At 40.9% G+C, this 17,954-nt stretch overlaps 1 protein-coding gene and 1 long non-coding RNA gene across 2 annotated transcripts in view; both read right to left on the bottom strand.

Annotated features, from left to right (window-relative positions):
- Positions 1-5,564: 5,564 nt before the first annotated feature.
- LOC142371403 (uncharacterized) lies at positions 5,565-6,724 on the bottom strand. The gene is made up of 2 exons (XR_012768025.1): positions 6,475-6,724; positions 5,565-6,280 (listed from the first exon to the last, which is right to left on the bottom strand). It is a non-coding gene; the product is annotated as an uncharacterized LOC142371403 (long non-coding RNA).
- Positions 6,725-8,471: 1,747 nt separating this feature from the next.
- LOC142372084 (LIM and SH3 domain protein 1-like) overlaps positions 8,472-17,954 on the bottom strand; it is a 28,501-nt gene continuing 19,018 nt past the window's right edge. Inside the window, exons 4-7 of the mRNA XM_075454871.1 lie at positions 16,570-16,677; positions 13,779-13,857; positions 12,150-12,247; positions 8,472-11,536 (exon numbers count right to left, since the gene is read on the bottom strand). Coding sequence (XP_075310986.1) covers positions 11,363-11,536; positions 12,150-12,247; positions 13,779-13,857; positions 16,570-16,677 — 459 coding nt within the window. The 3' untranslated portion in view covers positions 8,472-11,362. The remainder of the gene's footprint in view (positions 11,537-12,149; positions 12,248-13,778; positions 13,858-16,569; positions 16,678-17,954) is intronic.

Below are 17,954 nucleotides of genomic sequence, written 5' to 3'. Positions count from 1 at the left end.
AGTTCTGTACCCTTATACTGAAGTAGCCTAACACAGACTGTCTATTGTACCCCAGCATGTAGAAAAAAAGGTACATATATGTACCTTTTACCACTTGAGTACATATAGGTACCTTTTACCACTTGAGTACATATCGGTAGGCTACCTTTTACCACTTGAGTACACATATGTACCTTTTATCACTTACATATATGTACCTTTTGGACCCTCAAAAAGGTACATATATGTACCTTTAACCACTTGAGTACATATATGTACCTTTAACCACTTGAGTACATATATGTACCTTTTGGACCCTCAAAAAGGTACATATATGTACCTTTAACCACTTGAGTACATATATGTACCTTTAACCACTTGAGTACATATATGTACCTTTTGGACCCTCAAAAAGGTACATATATGTACCTTTAACCACTTGAGTACATATATGTACCTTTTACCACTTGAGTACATATATGTACCTTTAACCACTTGAGTAGGCCTACATATATGTACCTTTTACCACTTGAGTACATATATGTACCTTTTACCACTTGAGTACATACATGTACCTTTTGGACCCTCAAAAAGGTACATATATGTACCTTTAACCACTTGAGTACATATATGTACCTTTAACCACTTGAGTACATATATGTACCTTTTACCACTTGAGTACATACATGTACCTTTTGGACCCTCAAAAAGGTACATATATGTACCTTTAACCACTTGAGTACATATATGTACCTTTTACCACTTGAGTACATATATGTACCTTTAACCACTTGAGTAGGCCTACATATATGTACCTTTTACCACTTGAGTACATATATGTACCTTTTACCACTTGAGTACATACATGTACCTTTTGGACCCTCAAAAAGGTACATATATGTACCTTTAACCACTTGAGTACATATATGTACCTTTAACCACTTGAGTACATATATGTACCTTTAACCACTTGAGTACATATATGTACCTTTTACCACTTGAGTACATATATGTACCTTTTACCACTTGAGTACATATATCATATATGTACTCAAGTGGTAAAAGGTACATATATTATATGTACCTTTTACCACTTGAGTACATATATCATATATGTACTCAAGTGGTAAAAGGTACATATATTATATGTACCTTTTACCACTTGAGTACATATATGTACCTTTTACCACTTGAGTACACATATGTACCTTTAGGTCCAATAATTAACCCTCGGGGGTACATTAGTATAGATTGTACCTCAGGGGACAGAAAAGGACTCGTACTGTAGCCCTGTTTCTGAGGGTGTGGGACGTGTAGTCCAGTCTGAGGTGAGGGGCCGACGTCCCCCGTTTCCCAGGGAAAAACCTCCCCGCAGAAATGTTTATGCATCAGTCACACCGGCCAAAATCCATATCATTAGCACAAAGAAGAACCCTGCCTCAAACTTTTCAAACACACCAATGAGAGAAGGAAAGACCTCGAGGCCCGGGCATTCTTGGTCAGCCAGGAAAAAGACATCCTCTGCTGCTTCCCTCTGGGCCCGCGCGGAGGGAAACTCCCACCCCACAACAACAGGAACTCTGCAGCTGAAGGCCATGGCGAAGCCCAGATCCAACCCCATCCCTCCCCTTTTTCTCTTTTCTTTCATTGTCTCCTTTTTTTTAAAAATTTGCTCCGTCTCTGTCCTTTTTGCCCCCCCCTGGCTCCCCTCCCCTCCTTCCTCAGCTATTGTGTTATTACACTTAATTCTGCGCCGCTCTCCCCTCACCAACCCCCCATAAACTCCATCTCGCTGGCATTCCAGGGAAGGTTGCAGGAGGTTACAGGTGCTGCAGAGGGCAGATGTTATTACAGACTCAGAGTGTGTCATGGGTCACGCTGTGAAGCATCGATTTAAGGGAAAAATCCACACCGAGATACTCTTTCAGGACTAAACATCCAGAGTTATGTTCACAACATTCCAGGGGATACTTTTACGATGAAATGTCGTAATTTATGACAGTGGTTTTTCTACTTTCTCCCCACTTTTGTTTCAGAGACTGAAAGACTCCTAAACTGCCTGATTTAGCTGGAAATGGCCAAACTTGCTGATAGAAAAACTCTGGAGACATTTCCTGATGAAGAGAGAAAGCAACATTCACATCCTTCAATTTGAAGAACACCACACACTGGAAAAAATCTAAATCTTACCAAGTATATTTGTCTCTTTGAGTATCTCATTACACTTAATATAAGACACAGCTGCCTAACAAGCACTATTTCAGCCAGATATAGGGACTTGTTTTAATACAATACATCTGGAATATCTTGTTAAATGAAAAAGTCTTGAAAACAAATTGTTTTGAGTCACATATCACATGAAACAAGCTTTTTTTTCATTTGAAGAGGTTTTTAAGCTAATTTCAAGATCACTTTTCTCTCAAAAGTCCCAAATATCACATCTTATTTCAAGAAATCTTGACAAGCCGATTTTCACTAGTTCCATTGGAAGATTTTGTGCTTATTTCAAGCAAAAACGTCTTGTATTTGTTGTTTTTTTTACTTATTTTTGGAGGGGCATTTTTTCCAGTGCATAACTTTAGTTTTTTTAGATATTTGCCTTTTTTTTGCCTTAAAAATCTGAACTTATATTGTCACATGGTGTACTTTTCACCAGCTTTTAAGCAGAATATTGAGTGCAAATTAAATATAGTCAGAAATGAGGAATGCCGCCAGCGCCTGTAAAACAGCCAAACAGCTCCATGGGTGGATTTTTTTCCTTTTAAAGTAATTATAAACACATAAAAACACGTATCACTGAATATGGCTCCAGGGGAAAACTCAAGGCCGCTGCAGCTGAAAAACAAAAGAGCACCTGCTCCGTCTTGCTGTGATTCAGTGGACATACAACATAGCTGTGACATGATCTGATATGTGGAGTGCGAGTGAGTGAAGGGTTGGAGGAGGGTGGTGGAGTCAGGAATGCAGGCCGACTTTAAAACAGCCGTGTATGCCCACACTGAGAGGAGAAAACAACCAACCAAACACTCTCCTGCGTCCCACAGTTCAGCCTCAGTGCATCTTTCTTGTTCTTATAACTTAACACCTCCCGCTGCAGAGTCAGCTCGCTGCAGTGTCATTTGATCCGGCCGGGCCGAAGATGCTGTCTGAAGTGACTGCGTGTGTGTGTGGGTGCTCTTAGATGGAACACTGGCTGTATTGTAATAGGGAGAGAGGTAGATTATACTATCAGCAGAGGAATTCTGATTATTTCCCAGAGTGCTTCTGTCTGCACACATGCGGCAGAAAAAAGGTGGACGGGGAGTGAAGAACTGAATTGTTTGCCATTTTGGGAAATCTACTGAAATGGTTTCTTGCTGAGAGTTGGTATAGAAGCTTAATATTTCCTTTAAATCAGTCTTTTAAAGCACTGGAAAAAATGCCCCTCCAAAAATAAGTAAGAAAAACAACAAAAATCTGCCAATGGAACTAGTGAAAATCGGCTTGTCAAGATTTCTTGAAATAAGATGTGATATTTGGGACTTTTGAGATAAAAGTGATCTTGAAATTAGCTTAAAAACCTCTTCAAATGAAAAAAAAAGCTTGTTTCATATGATATGTGACTCAAAACAATTTGTTTTCAAGACTTTTTCATTTAACAAGAAATGAGACAAATATACTTGGTAAGACTTTGATTTTTTCCAGTGAGCTGAGGTCAGCCAGCAGCTGGTTAGCTTAGCTTAGCTTCAAGACTGTAAACAGATGTAAAACACCTCAGTGGTTCTGTGTGGAACAAACCAAATTAGTACACATAATGCCTCCACAACCTACTAATCAAAAAATGATAAGTAATTAGTTTAATCCACATAAATAAAACTAGAATAACCCCCAGAAATGACTATGTACAGCACCAAGAGCCAGAACCCCCGTCAGCCCCCAACTTTGACCTCACTCTACGTGTTCAGGTGAAAAACAACAAACTCTGAGTGTAAAAAGAACTTCAGGTTGTTTTGTTTGGTCTTATCTGTTTGGATATTCATTTTCCCCCTAATTAAGGTCACTAACATGTGCTTACTTCATCTTTTTTTAAATCTTCTTACACAAGAAAGGGAGCAAAAATGTCAGGAAATAGAACAGAATCAGACACACCTTAACAATTTTGTTTGTGTAATGCACTGTACTGTCACCGTGGTTACAAGACTGTAGCATCCCTCAACGGCTTCTGGTGGTACAAACTTTACTGTTTTAGCTTGTAGTCTTATTTATTCTTTCTTAGTTACTACGGAGCAGAAATAAATTAGGAAACAATATCAAAATATGTTTGGTGATTGATATTCAGACAGCATGAAATGATAGTTTACATTATTAAACACTACAGTTGATATAGAAGCAGGTATATTCAGGCTCTGTGGTTTGGTAAAAAGCATTTTAATCATTCTATAACTTTTATAAAACTTTTACTTTTAATGTAATTTAGGTCAATCTGAGTGAACCATCTCTGCTATATGATTTAAATCCATTAAGCCATAAAGCTGAATCAAAATGATTTATTTAACCATTTGTAATGCATAAAAAGAAAATTTAAATAACATTTTCCCGTGAAAAGAAGCTGAAAGGATTAATTTTATTCAAACCTGGACCGTCACTCACAGATTGGTTTTATTTGACATGTGGGGATAACTGACAGTTGAACAAGATTCACGTGTAAACAAGTGTAAACAAAGCACAACACCGTCTTTGATGAGCTCAAACCAGTCCAGACCTAATTACCCACATGCTTCATCAGCAGGTTATTTTTTACCTGAAACCACTCTGGTGTCAAACACCTCCGGATCAGGCCTGAATTATTCTTGTGGGCTTCTGCACTCAGCTCACTGTGCACAGCTTTCTGTGGTTGCACAGCGCCCCCTGCAGGACCACAAGGAGCACGCACGCCCCCGTGTGGAGGGTGCTGGCAACACACCATCTAAGAACTCGTTAATTGGAGGGAAACTTTGAAAATTAAAAGTAAGTTACTGTTTAAATGTCTGTGAGGCTCGGAAGGATGAGGTGCATGTTCTAAAGAACACTTTTACAAACAAACAAGAAGTCAGTAAAAACCCCAAAGAGTTCATGTTCACAACAGGAGGTTGTGCATGTTGTACAGAAGCAACTTTACATCAGAGGTAAGGAGGAAACTTCCTGTAAAGCCAAGCAGGCCTTTAGATCTGAAGATTCGTGACTTTGATACCACTTAAGTGCACTTTTCTTAGTATGAAAGTTCTTCTTATTTCTTTTTAATCGGATTAATTAACAGCCAAAAGAAGGCATTTGTGACGAATGTGACATCAAAGCCTGATAATAAAATCCCCATAACTGTGAAGCTTCTGTCCACAGCTGAAATTGGACTAATTTCTAAAAGCATTAACTCATTTAAGCCTGAAAATCACCCAAAAAATGCCCATAAATGCTCAAAAAACACACTTAATTTCCAATAATGCAACACAGCTATCAGCAGAAAAGCCTCTAATAACAATATAATGTTTGGCATCGAGTTAAAACTGATCATTAATCTGATCATTAATTAAAATACATCAACTTTATCCTCCAACTGAAGAGATGAGATGTACTGGAATCATCTTTATTTGACATATGTGCATTATATCTCAGAAAACGATCAGGACATTTGTAAACAAAAAAATGTAATAATAATAATAATAGACGATATAAAGGAGGTTTGGTGTGAAAGCACACGTCCGTCATCATGCCAAGTGATTGAAACAGAAACATGAACAAAGCAGAGGTTTGGAGACTCACTGCTCCCCTCTGAGCTGGTGGGAAAGTTCAGAGAACACAATGAACGAGCTCAGAGGCGACGGCTGAGCAGGCAAAATGAAGCAAACACAAATCAGGAGTGGAGAAAAGTCTGATTGCACGTTGAATCTGGCAGAAAATGGTGGAAAAATTGCACACAGCACATGAAATTATTAGCTCACAGTGTCATAAAAAAGGCAAATTCTACAACTGTCACACTCAAGAATTCAAAAACCATCCTGCACCCGTACATATATAGATTTACTGGATCTGTGCAGAGGCACTGCTCCTTTAAAAAGAAACCAGGCAGCATAGAAAACACTCCGCTCATTTCAGAGAGGCCGCTGAGTGAGAATTTAGCTGGAGGATCCTGGCCAGATTGAAGGACCGAGGGAAAAGATGACAGTGAGAAAGGGTCAGAGATAGAAAGATCATCCTTCTCCTCCTCCATTTGTTCTCCTCTGGGCTCCTCACATCCCACCTAAGAGCCCTGAGGGGGAGCATCACGGCCTGGCCGAGATTCTACACTCTGAAACAAATCAAGCATGAACAGTTTGTTGCTTAGAAATGATAAAACTACATCATGTTCAGATTTACATCTCACAAACAGCAGCTATTAGAAAGCTCCATGCAGGCTTTTACTGGAAGGGTCCCCATCCTCTCATATTATTTCCGACTGCTAATGCATGCAGCACATCAGGTTTATTCTAAGGAGAGCCTTACCAATGTCCATAATGTGGAAATCGGGGATGCGGGAGAGCCAGAGCACCAGTCCCCTGTTCACCGGCCGCCCGGGTCGCTGAGCCGGATCTGTCTCCATCACAGCACGTAGATGATGTAGGAGAGGAAGACCAGGCCCATGATGGCGAAAAACATCAACAGCAGGACGTCCACCATGATGGAGGCGCTGTCGGAGATGCGAGGCGGAGATGCGAGAAGGACACGCAGCACAAACAGCAGCCCCACCGCCCGTGCACGGAGATCGGAAGAGATCGGGACCGTTCGGAAACAAGTCCCCGCCCACTCGGTGCGAAACAGGAAACGAAACGGATTCAAACGCGACTCCTTTGGGAGAACAGGCGGGTTTTTTTTTTCTGGTGTTGAAATGCAACCGAACAGCCGAAGTAACAAAGTTCATCAGGAAAAAGACTGAACCTAAATTGTCTGGTTTTTGACTTGATTTTGTGTAAAGAAACCAAATTATTAATATGCATCCATGGACATCTGGAACTCTAAATATATAACACAGACTCAAAGAAAGGCAGAGTTGTGTGAGCTGACAGCTTCTGCACACAATATGTTATTCTCAGCATTTACCAGGAGACATTTCAGGTAGTTCTACAGCACAATTAATTCAAGTTTAAAGACTGATTCTGAACTCATCCTAAACTTTGTAATGAATTCATTTGATCATTTAGTTCTACAGACTCTAATCAAAGTAAATCTTACTGCTCTTAAACTGAAGCTGTTCCTTAATTACGTCAACACAGATAAATATTTCTCCAGGCTCATTTAAATCGATCTGATTAGAGATTCAGATGCGTTTACATTAAATAAAGAGATTGGATAGGATGTGCATTTACATGCCTCAAATAAATAATACATTTGTGGAAATATAGCAAAATGAAAAGCAGAAATTCTTCACTTTAACTTTAGTGATACAATTCTATTTATTCAGCAGAGGAAGACGAGCAGGAAACATATGATCTGCAAACTATTGGGGGGTTTCTGCTGCTCCTTCTAATAAAACAGCTAAGTCAACAGGCTTCCTGCTCCTGTCTACGAGCACCGAGCATGATAAACACGGTTCTACCTCTCGCATCCCTTCACATCCACACGTTTCCAGCACGAACAGAGGAAACCAGAGATAAACCATCAGATTCGCTGTCTTGTTCTGATCTGATTCAAGTCTGCATTTGAGTTATTTAGATTCCCGTTGGGACAACGGATCTGATTAAAAGTGGTTCATGTAAACACAGCTACCATTTCATCATCAGTTAAACACTGAAAAGGAGTGAGTTTATTCCAGGAATGAGGGGTCAAGGACGAGTCAAAGCAAAAGAAGCAGCGCATTCCAATAAAAAAAACAGGACAAATCAACAGTTTGATGCACTCTAAGGCTTAAAAAGAACAGGATGTCTACAGGAGACCACAGTGGTGGATGAAAAGCTCATTCACAACATCCTCCTGTAGGAAGGAATACACTCACCCATAAAGGGGGAGGAGTCAGAGCAAATATAGAGCTCAGCACAAGGTGCAGGACTCCCAGAAACCCTCAGCGACAGAAAGGCCAGATTAAGAAAAAAGCAATTTAGACTGACCTGCGACAGGATGATGGAGGAAAGAAGACTTTAAAAGTCTGAAAGCATCAACTCTAAGGAGGCAGCGTGACGGTGTGGACACGTGCAGCCTCCAGCGGCACCGCGTCACGGCTGTTTATGGAGGCAGCTGGATGGATTCTGACGTGCACAGGCATGTAGCGTGCACTCAGAGTCGGGCAGATTCCCAATGACCCGAAACAAACCGCAGAAGCAACTCAGGTGCTTTGTGAGAGACTGACTCGATCACCTGATTTACTCTGGATGCACAGAAGCGAACACGCCGGTAAAGCTGGAGATCTACTGGTTGTGTTGGTTTGACTGGAGTTGCACCGCTGAAACAAATGAAGTCAATACACAGCAAAAAAAAAAAAAAGACTGAAAAACAAAGCACAAACAGCATTCTGAGAAAAAAATGACATTTTATTGGATCTGCAGAATCATAAGTACAATTTGAAGTGCTGTAACAGGCCAACAGGAGATGATATCAGGTCCTTAATCTGAGTGCGTACTCTGGGTTCTGAATACACGTGTATGACAATATGCAATATGATATCTTTATTCTTTTTACTCAAAAAAATAACAAAATTATATCAAAAACAAAAACAATTTTAAGATGGAATGCACAGAACTGGTCTGAATGCTAAACCTGCAACCGTGGATTATATGATTCACTCTGCAAAGTCTACAGTATATAACCAGCGTCATAGAAGCAGGGAATGATTCATCAGAAGCGCAGGAGCCTACGACCAAGGCCGAAGGAAAGAAGGGTCTGCAGCGGGGGGGCGGACAGGAAACCAGACGGGAACCGAGGGGCCGTGATGCAGCGTTATGGATCAGTAGTGATGCCAGAGCAGAGGAACGGCATTTGGCGCAAAGAGGTCAACTCCTGACAAATATCCAGGTCAGACAAACAACTTGCCCTGCCTCAGCGGCAGGCAGACGGAGAGCATCTGCCCCCCGCCGCCCGCACGCCAACATCCTCTCACGCCTGACAGATCCATCCCGAGCCACATGTCAACACCGGCTGTCTTTGGCCATCTTCTCATTTCATCTTCACTGACCAAAAAAAAAATAAAAAATAAAATCAACACCTTTGAGATAAAAGAAACGCTGGAATCAGCAGAGAGTAGATTTGTTGCCAAAACGCCAAACTCTCCGGTTTACTGACGCAACCGAAAGCTTTAAAATCACCTTTTTTTAAATTTAAATTCTCAGATATTCTGTTGTCAAACAGCGGCTGACGCAGAGAGCAGGAACCTCGGGACCAATTTGAGGCGCCCGTCCTTATGAATTAAGAGTTTCTGAATCTCAAACCAACTGACAACTTGCATCAAAGTGTACTTTTCCAACGAGTCGACTTTTTAAAATCCACAAAAATATGAATCGCTTTCACCTGCAGGCAAGCCACTTCCCAGAGCACCATGACCTGTAAAAACCCCCCAACTCACCTTTAAGATACATTTACAATTATACAATGTAATCTAGCTACATAGTGAGAGGCTCGTTTCATTTGATAAAGCTGAACACTTTCAGCCCCCCCCCCCTCCCCTAATGTCCACCTGCCCCACCTAAAAATGCAAAACGCCCTGATGGCTCATATCTGTGACGGTCACGGTGCATCACAGGAGTACGAGACAGCGAGAGGATGGGAAGAGGTGCGCATGGGTCAGGGGAACAGTGACATTATTTACACCACTGAGAAACGATGGTGAGACTGACAGAATTACTGCATCTGAAGTGGAAGAAAGAGGCAGCTTTTCAGTTTAAGAGCCGGCATCAATTCTTCTAAAAGGTCAAATAATCCAAAGCAGTCGACAGCGTTTGGGCTTCACCTGCCAGACGGACCAGATCAAATCAGTCTTTCACGCTTTTACTCCGTCTGCGAAGCTGCACAATCAAACCATAACGGGGATCAGAAGCAGGCTCCAACAACAAGCCGTTAGCTTGACCGAAAACTGCATAAAATTCTGTTTCCAAAATCGACTAATTCGTGTTCACCGACATTTATTTATTCATTTATTTATTTTTTCTTTTTGGAAAATAAGCATCTTATATAATTACAAGAGAAGCAAAGAAGAACAGCTGGAAGAACAGCATGAGATAAACAACATCAAACACAGCAAAGGATTCAACAGTTTCTCTCACATTAAATGGAAGAAAAAAAAGACTGGAATGTCCTCGCACAGAAACAATGGAATAAATCTAAAAACAAACAAACAAAAAAGAATCACAATGTAGAGAGTTGTGCTTGGCCTTCTCTTTTGTAAGGGTGTCTTCTTTGATGGTTGGTTTTGTAGTAAAGAGGAAGAATGTGACCAGTTCAACCCCCCCCCCCCAGATGAACCTTGATGGCCATATCTCTGTGATTCTCTCAGGACTGAAGGCATTCCGGTTGCACAAACAGGAATAAGCGTGTGTACACAGGACAATCGCACTAACTGAGGCGGTGGAATCAGTGTGGCTGCAAGAGATAGACTGATACTGTCCCCTAACTTGTCCCTGATCCCTCCTGTATCCAAAATGCCCGAATAAGGCAATGACAGGAGGAGCTCTTCAGTTAGGCTACAATTCCAGTTTCACGATACCCACAATGCAGTGCTGAGCACGAGGATGCCTTGTGTTTGAAGACAACGGCGAGGTGCGCGTCTATCTATAAATATATTAAAAACCCTCTCTGTTCTGACTGATAAGCGGCTGATTGGTGCAACAGAGACAGAGGTTAAAGGAATGTACACGAGTCAAAGTAATATTCAAGCTTACATCTGATAAGAGATTCATTACGGTTTCCAGTCTGGCCGAGATCGAGCTGCAAAAAATTGAAGAAAAACCTCCACATAAAGAATGTTTGCAGTGTCTGACTTGTTGGGGATATATTTAGTCATGTTTTTTCTTTATTTTTGCACGTCAGGATTTTTTTAAGTGCTACAGCGAGTGACGGAGCTGTGTGACACAGCAGGACCCCCAGACACACTGCTATGAGCCGGGAGTTTATCTGTTAAGACTTTCAGTTTGGAGCCAGAATGGCCGACGGACAAAGATGAGAGAGAGACAGACTCAAGCACAGACAGAGAGGCGGACAGACGGACAGACAGAGAGACTGAGGGTGTCTGTGTGTGGTGAACGGTGGAAACAGAGCAGGGGTGCAGAAGGGAGCAGTTTCAGGGTCTCACAGGACAGAAAAGGGGAATAAAATTAAGAGAAAGCGGCGTTAAGATGAGATGGCACTGGGCTTTTCCTTTCCTTCTTTCCCTCCCTTTCTATATCTCCTCCTCTTTTCCTCCCCCTCTCACTCAGATGGCCTCCACGTAGTTGGCCGGCAGCATGCCCTGCTGGCCGGTGCGCTCCACGCGGCCGTACATCCAGCCCTCGTCGATCTGCTGCACGTCTACGATCACGTCTCCGTCCACGAAGGACACCTCGTCCTCGTCGGCGGCAGAGTAGTCGTACACGGCCCTGTATCGCTTCTGTGGGCAGACGACAACCATGGGCTCATCAGTGCCTGATTTTCTGAGGGTCAAAGGACTTCCACTGGAAAAAATCTAAGTCTTACCAAGTATATTTGTCTCATTTCTAGTCCAAATATCTCATTACACTTAATATAAGACACAACTGCCTAACAAGTACCATTTCAGACAGATATAGGGACTTGTTGGAAGACAATACATCTGGAATATCTTGTTAAATGAACAAGTCTTGAAAACAAATTGTTTTGAGTCGGATTTCATATGAAACAAGCTTTTTTTTACATTTGAAGAGGTTTTTAAGCTAATTTCAAGATCACTTTTATCTCAAAAGTCCTAAATATCACATCTTATTTCAAGAAATCCTGACAAGCCGATTTTCACTAGTTCCATTGGCAGATTTATTTTTGCTTATTTCAAGCAAAAACGTCTTGTATTTGTTGTTTTTCTTACTTATTTTTGGAGGGGCATTTTTTTCCAGTGTACAACTAATGATTAAGAAGATTACGGTGCAGATACAACTTTTGAAGTGTAAAAGATGCTTTTCAAATGATCAAATTATATCAAAGGCAGTCTTCTGATTGTTCGTCCTTCAGTTGGAGAGTGAGGGACTCACCCCAGAGCTGGGAGGTGGACCAGCAGCTGCCTGGCGCACTGGTTCAGGAGCGGGCTCATAGTTGTAGTTTTGAGAGGCGGCAGGCGGCTGGAAAGCTCCTAATAAAAAGGAAGGAAAGAATAGAAAAATACTTTATTCATTCAAATGAGTCAAGTAGCTCAAAAAATTATTAATATTTACAATGATTGCATATTAACAACAACAATAATAATACCAATTCTAATAAAAATACTACTAAGAACTAATAATAATAATAATAATAATAATAAATTAAAAAAAGGGCGACTTAATGAGCTGCAAATTTATTTCCCCTTCAAGTCAGATCTGAGACATCAAACCCGCTGGCAGCTAAGCAGAAATTTACTGCTTTACAAACGAGCTACGACTTTGCCTTCTTTCGTTTTCAGAACGTACAGCGAATGCATCCTCATTCCAGACATATTCACTCCCGTCTGCGTATTTGTATCAGTTCTTCCACAGAACGATCCATTCAAAAGCAAGGCAAGCACAAACATGCGATCGACTGCAGTTTGATTTCCTGTTGCATGACTTCTGAAACAATGAACTTCTGTGCAAAATTGCAAATCAAGCATGTAAAACAGAGGCAGCAGGTAGACTTGTTAACGTGATTGTTCCTCCTGAACGTGTTCTTTAACCACAAAGCTGCTGCAGCTAGGCTTGAGTTTGTTTGGCTTGAGCCATTAAAAATCATTTAATGTTGCATTCTTACAGCCATGATTGAGAAATGAACTAATTCCTGCAGCAATACTGCTGCCCGGACTAAGAGATCTGAACACATCACAGCAGCTTTTAATTGACGTTCAAGAGTCATTTCATCAGATAACAGCAATGATGAGCGAGAGTAGTAAAGAACAGACCAAACTTGGTCTTGGTTGTGTTGCCACATAGCCATCTGGCGTGTTTACTGCATCGATAAATATGAAACGTCACACACTTTAGCGTTTCCGTATGCACGCAGATTTTCACCCTAAAACGCTCGTCTAAACGCAGATTTAAAAGTGAAAACAAAACGCCACTTTTGCGTTTTGGTTTCAGATCGTTTCCGTGTAAAGGTAGCCTTAGATCCAAGGACTCAGGTCAGCTGGTCCAGTCCATAGTCCAGACTAAACATGGAGAAGCAGCATTTAGCTGTTATGCTGCAAACAAGTGGAACAAACTGCCAGTGGAGATTAAACTTTCACCAAATGGAGACATTTTTAAATCCAGGTTAAAAACATTTCTTTTCTCATGTGTCTATGCATGAAATCTGCACGGTATCTTTTAACTTATCTGGACTGTTGCTTGTTTTTAAATTCATTTAAATTATTTTATTTGTTTCTCTTTATATTCTTTTATGTATTTTTAATGCTTCTTACACTCCCCGCTGCAATGCTTTTATTTTATGTGAAGCACTTTGAATTGTTTTGTACATGAAATGTGCTATACAAATAAATTTGACTTGATTTGAGATGCAGAGGAGAAGGAGGGCGGTGAACTGATTAAGTGTCCAACAAGCTGAGAAGCTCATGAGTCATTTCACTGCCACCTCTCTCTGCTTATCACCAACTGTTGAGTCGGTAAACTGAATGGACTTTAAACGCTTCTGTACTGGTGCAGGAGTTCACATACCTGGGTTGGGGTTGCTAGGCTGATGTTGTGGGACATCTCCTCCCATCTTCCGTTTCTCAAACTCCTCGTGGTACTTAATCTGAAACGCACAAACAGCACCATGTCACCAGAGGAGACTGAAAACCCATCACCGCTGCGGTAGTTCCTCGTCCGTCCACCAGGGGTCTCCCGACGGCCCCTCAGCCTGGCCGTGTTGGTGCTGATAGGTGGGGCGGTTTCGTGCAGCCAGAGGAAGCAGCTTGATGCTAAAAGGAAATGACATCTCGGCAGTCGGAAGTGTTGTGAGCTCAGAGTTGCGTAGCAACCGCCGTTTACTTATCGCACGCAAGAAAAAAGAAGAAAGAAAAAAAACGACAGGTGAAGAGAAACGGGGAAGTGAGCAGAAGCTTCAACATTCAGGGGTAGAATGAGCCAGCGATATTCAACAGGAAACATGACTAAGCACATCACAAGTGGCTGAAATTACTCCGTTCACTACAGTCTCAGGTGTAAAATGAAAAGCTGCTTAATATTTACATCTCAGGTAGACTTTATCAGTGTGATATAAGCAGTGTTGCAACATGAAACTGAGACTACTCTGCGCTAACTAACTACCAGGCTGATAACAGACAGACTCACACGGCCTCGGTCAAGATTTACAACCCTGATTCTGTCCCCGCTTCCACCCAGACTCAAAGAGCCCACTGTGCTGGCAGAGCTGGGGGGGGGTGTGTGTTCACAGAGCGGGATCAGGGAGTGTTTGTGCAGGGACAGTGAAGCGAGTGGTCCAGAGAACACAGCAGCTAGTTTCAAGTGCAATATGCTAAATGAGTGTGTGTGAGGGAGATTATTTTAGTTTGTTTAGAGGGAGAAGGTTGAACAGATGCTGCGTTTGTGTGCGGATTTACAGGAAGTGTCCCGCTTGCTGCTCAACTAAACCCCTGCAACACTTTTCAACCCTCAAAGCTGGACAAGAGGAAGGTGATAGAAAATGAAAGGTAACAGATCAGGAGCATGAGGGTGGGTGAGCCTGGATTTGTTTGTTTCTGAACGTCTAGATCAGAGAAACTCATTGCCACATGCGGCTCCTCAAGCTCTAATTGGCGGCCCGCACTCGCATAGTAGCTTATAACAATATGGTAACAATAACAATAATTTTTCAAATAACATACAGCGAATACTGCACAGTATGAAGTATTTTTATTAAGTATTAATTAAGGCTTAATGGTGTTTCCTAAAGGGGGCTCTGTTAAACCTGGCAACGCAGCCCGCTTAAACCCCCGTGGCTCAATGGATGCAGGCACAATGGATCGGTTTTTAATTAAAAAAGGGCAAAAACCAGCACAAAAACCATGCTCATCCTGAATGTCTCACTATGATTACAACAACAAACTACAAATACAACATGAAGAAAGTCAAGGACATGCACGCCAGCTTCTGCTCATCCCAGTATTAAGGTAAATATGGTCTTAATTGAAAATGTATTGGCTGTGTTGTTTCTTTTTTATATGTAGAAATGCATATTTGCAAAAGGGGACTTTAGTATGTCGTCGTAAAAGTGGCTCTTCCCTTGATTTTGCTCTGCCAATGTGGCTGTTGTGAAATAAATAGTGAGCATCGCTGGTCTTGATAAAAGAATGAAACGAGAGAAGTGCTCCTGTTAGCTGTGAATGACACAGTGATTGGAAGCACATGCTTTGTGTGTTGCGTCTAAAAAACACTTCAGAGAGCCTGAGCCCATCCTGTCGTAGTTATCCTGATGCGGTGCGCGACTCCGCAAATAAACACGAGCAACACATCTCGGCCCCGCACGTTTCCTTGATCCTAGACATGCCAGATCTTTCATCGCATGAAAGCAGCAATTACCCATCATCCTCCACACTAATTATGTCATTAGCGAGGCCAGCGTAGAGCTGGTTATGTACGACGAAGCATTTTTGTGTACGAGGGTGTTTAACGAGGAAATAAAAGAGCTTCGCAGCGGAGTTGGGGAGACGCGAGGTGAACGCTGCGTTGTATTTACGAATCAATAAGCGGAGAAAGACGGAGAGAGGAGGGAAAAGACAATGATCCAGAATTCCTTTCAAATAATTGTGGAGCGGGGAGAAAAGATGAGCTGTGCTTAGATGCAGTTAACAATGAACGATCTGTATTCCAGAAAACTTGAGGAGATCTTTGAGGCTTGAGGAAAGTTCCATAAACAACTAATCTTCTTGTTACAGCTGGTGACATTTAAGATGTTCAGTCACCAGTTTGAGCATGAAGTGACCAAGAGTTGGCTTGATAAATTTGTCATTTATTTACTTAAAACAGGGACAATGCACAAAAGCATTAATTGTGAGAGAAGAGATGCCTTGTGCCAGGTTGTAGCAACATTTGCTAATTTCCACCTGTAGTCCCTCTGGGCACGTAAGGTAAGAACAGATTAAGATTGTAAAATATGACAGATAAAAGTAATATGCAGACCATAATATTCTAAAAATAGACAAAATACACTGGCACAAAAAGAAAAAAGAGAAAGGAAAACAGGAAACAAGGGCGCAAAATCATGAAGTGCACAGTAGGGATCAACAGCACATACTCTACTCTTATAATGTGAAATCAGTCATTCTTAAGGTATGAAAGAGCCTTTTCCAGCATGTTTTATCCATGTAAATTATCCCCCACAAAAGAAAATCATGTCCTCAGAGCATGGTGGCATCAAACCGGCCCGTCAGGGAGCCGATAACTCCAGCAGAGCTCTGACTCAGCAGTCTGCTGCCGTGCTAAGATTCAGAGAAATCAACAGGCAGGCGGGGCTGCCGACACTTACATTGCTGATCTGGTCTTGCGTTTTCTTAATTCTCTGCATCTCTGGCGTGTCTGCCACCACGCTGAAACCTTTTCCTTTGTTCTTCTCAAAATCCTCCCTGTAGAGAACCTGCACAGCAAACAAGAAAAAGGTTAAAACATGCGACGCCAACACACAAGATGCCAGTGAAACGCCAACGAGCTTAACCCAACAAATAGGGCAAATTAATATTTATAGACGCTTTGACCTAGATTCTTTCAACATAAAGAATTCACCACAGAAAACTGATGAGTCCTTGAAAGAAATAGTGTGAGCTTATGCTCTATAAGCACTTGTTCTCGGTTTGGCAAAAGGATTTTTCCTGGCTAAGACTAAGACTGTGGCTTCTTTTACAGCCCGCCATCATCGCCCGAGCCAACGTAAATATGCTGAAATGTCACCTCTATTTACAGTTTCCAGAGTCTAGTTCTCTAGAGTGAGGATGTTGTTACAGTTACTGTTGTTTATCATATTGTTTCCAGACAGACCAATCCATTGTTTCATTTCTCATGATAAAGCAGGAGGTTTTAGAAAATAATATAAAATAGAATAGAAAAATACTTTATTCATCCCCCAATGGGGGAAATTCAAATTAGTCAAGTAGCTCAAAAAAATTATTAATATTTACAATGATTGGATATTAACAACAACAATAATACCAATTCTAATAAAAATACTACTACTAACTAATAACAATAATAAATGACAAAAAAAATAATATATATATATATATATATATATATATATATATATATATATATATATATATATATATATATATATATATATATATATATATATATATATATATATATAAAATAATAAATATAAAATATTATAAAAAATAATAAGTAAACAATAAAAAATATAAATAAAAAGTAGTAATAAAAATACTACTACTAACTAATAATAATAATAATAATAAATGACTAAATAAAAAAAATATATAAAAATAATAATAATAAGTAAATAAAAAATAAAAAATATTAAATATATATATATTATTAAAAAAATTATATTATCATTATTATCCTGAAATAATATTTTCTTTGACATAAACGGTGGCTGAATTAAGCCCTGTCTTTTTTTTAATCTGTGCGAGCACAGGGCGGTGGGCCCTGGTTTAGTCTTTTGTGGCAACGCTAACTTCCTGTTTGCTTAGGAGAGAAGGCCTTACATACAGGACGAGGTAGCAACCATATATGGTCAAAATGAGAGGTAGTGAGTGACAAACGGCGTTCTTGTGTGTGTGTTCCCACCCTATTCTGACCCTAAGGACAGAGGAGGAAACGTCCAGCCCAAGCAACAACAGGAGCATCAGAAATATAAGGAGCCCCCCCCCCCCCTCCAACTGCTGCCCTGCGGCT

Source organism: Odontesthes bonariensis, chromosome 21 (assembly GCF_027942865.1).
Source record: "Odontesthes bonariensis isolate fOdoBon6 chromosome 21, fOdoBon6.hap1, whole genome shotgun sequence".
Taxonomy (NCBI): domain Eukaryota; kingdom Metazoa; phylum Chordata; class Actinopteri; order Atheriniformes; family Atherinopsidae; genus Odontesthes; species Odontesthes bonariensis.
This window is presented reverse-complemented; position numbering and strand designations above follow the sequence as displayed.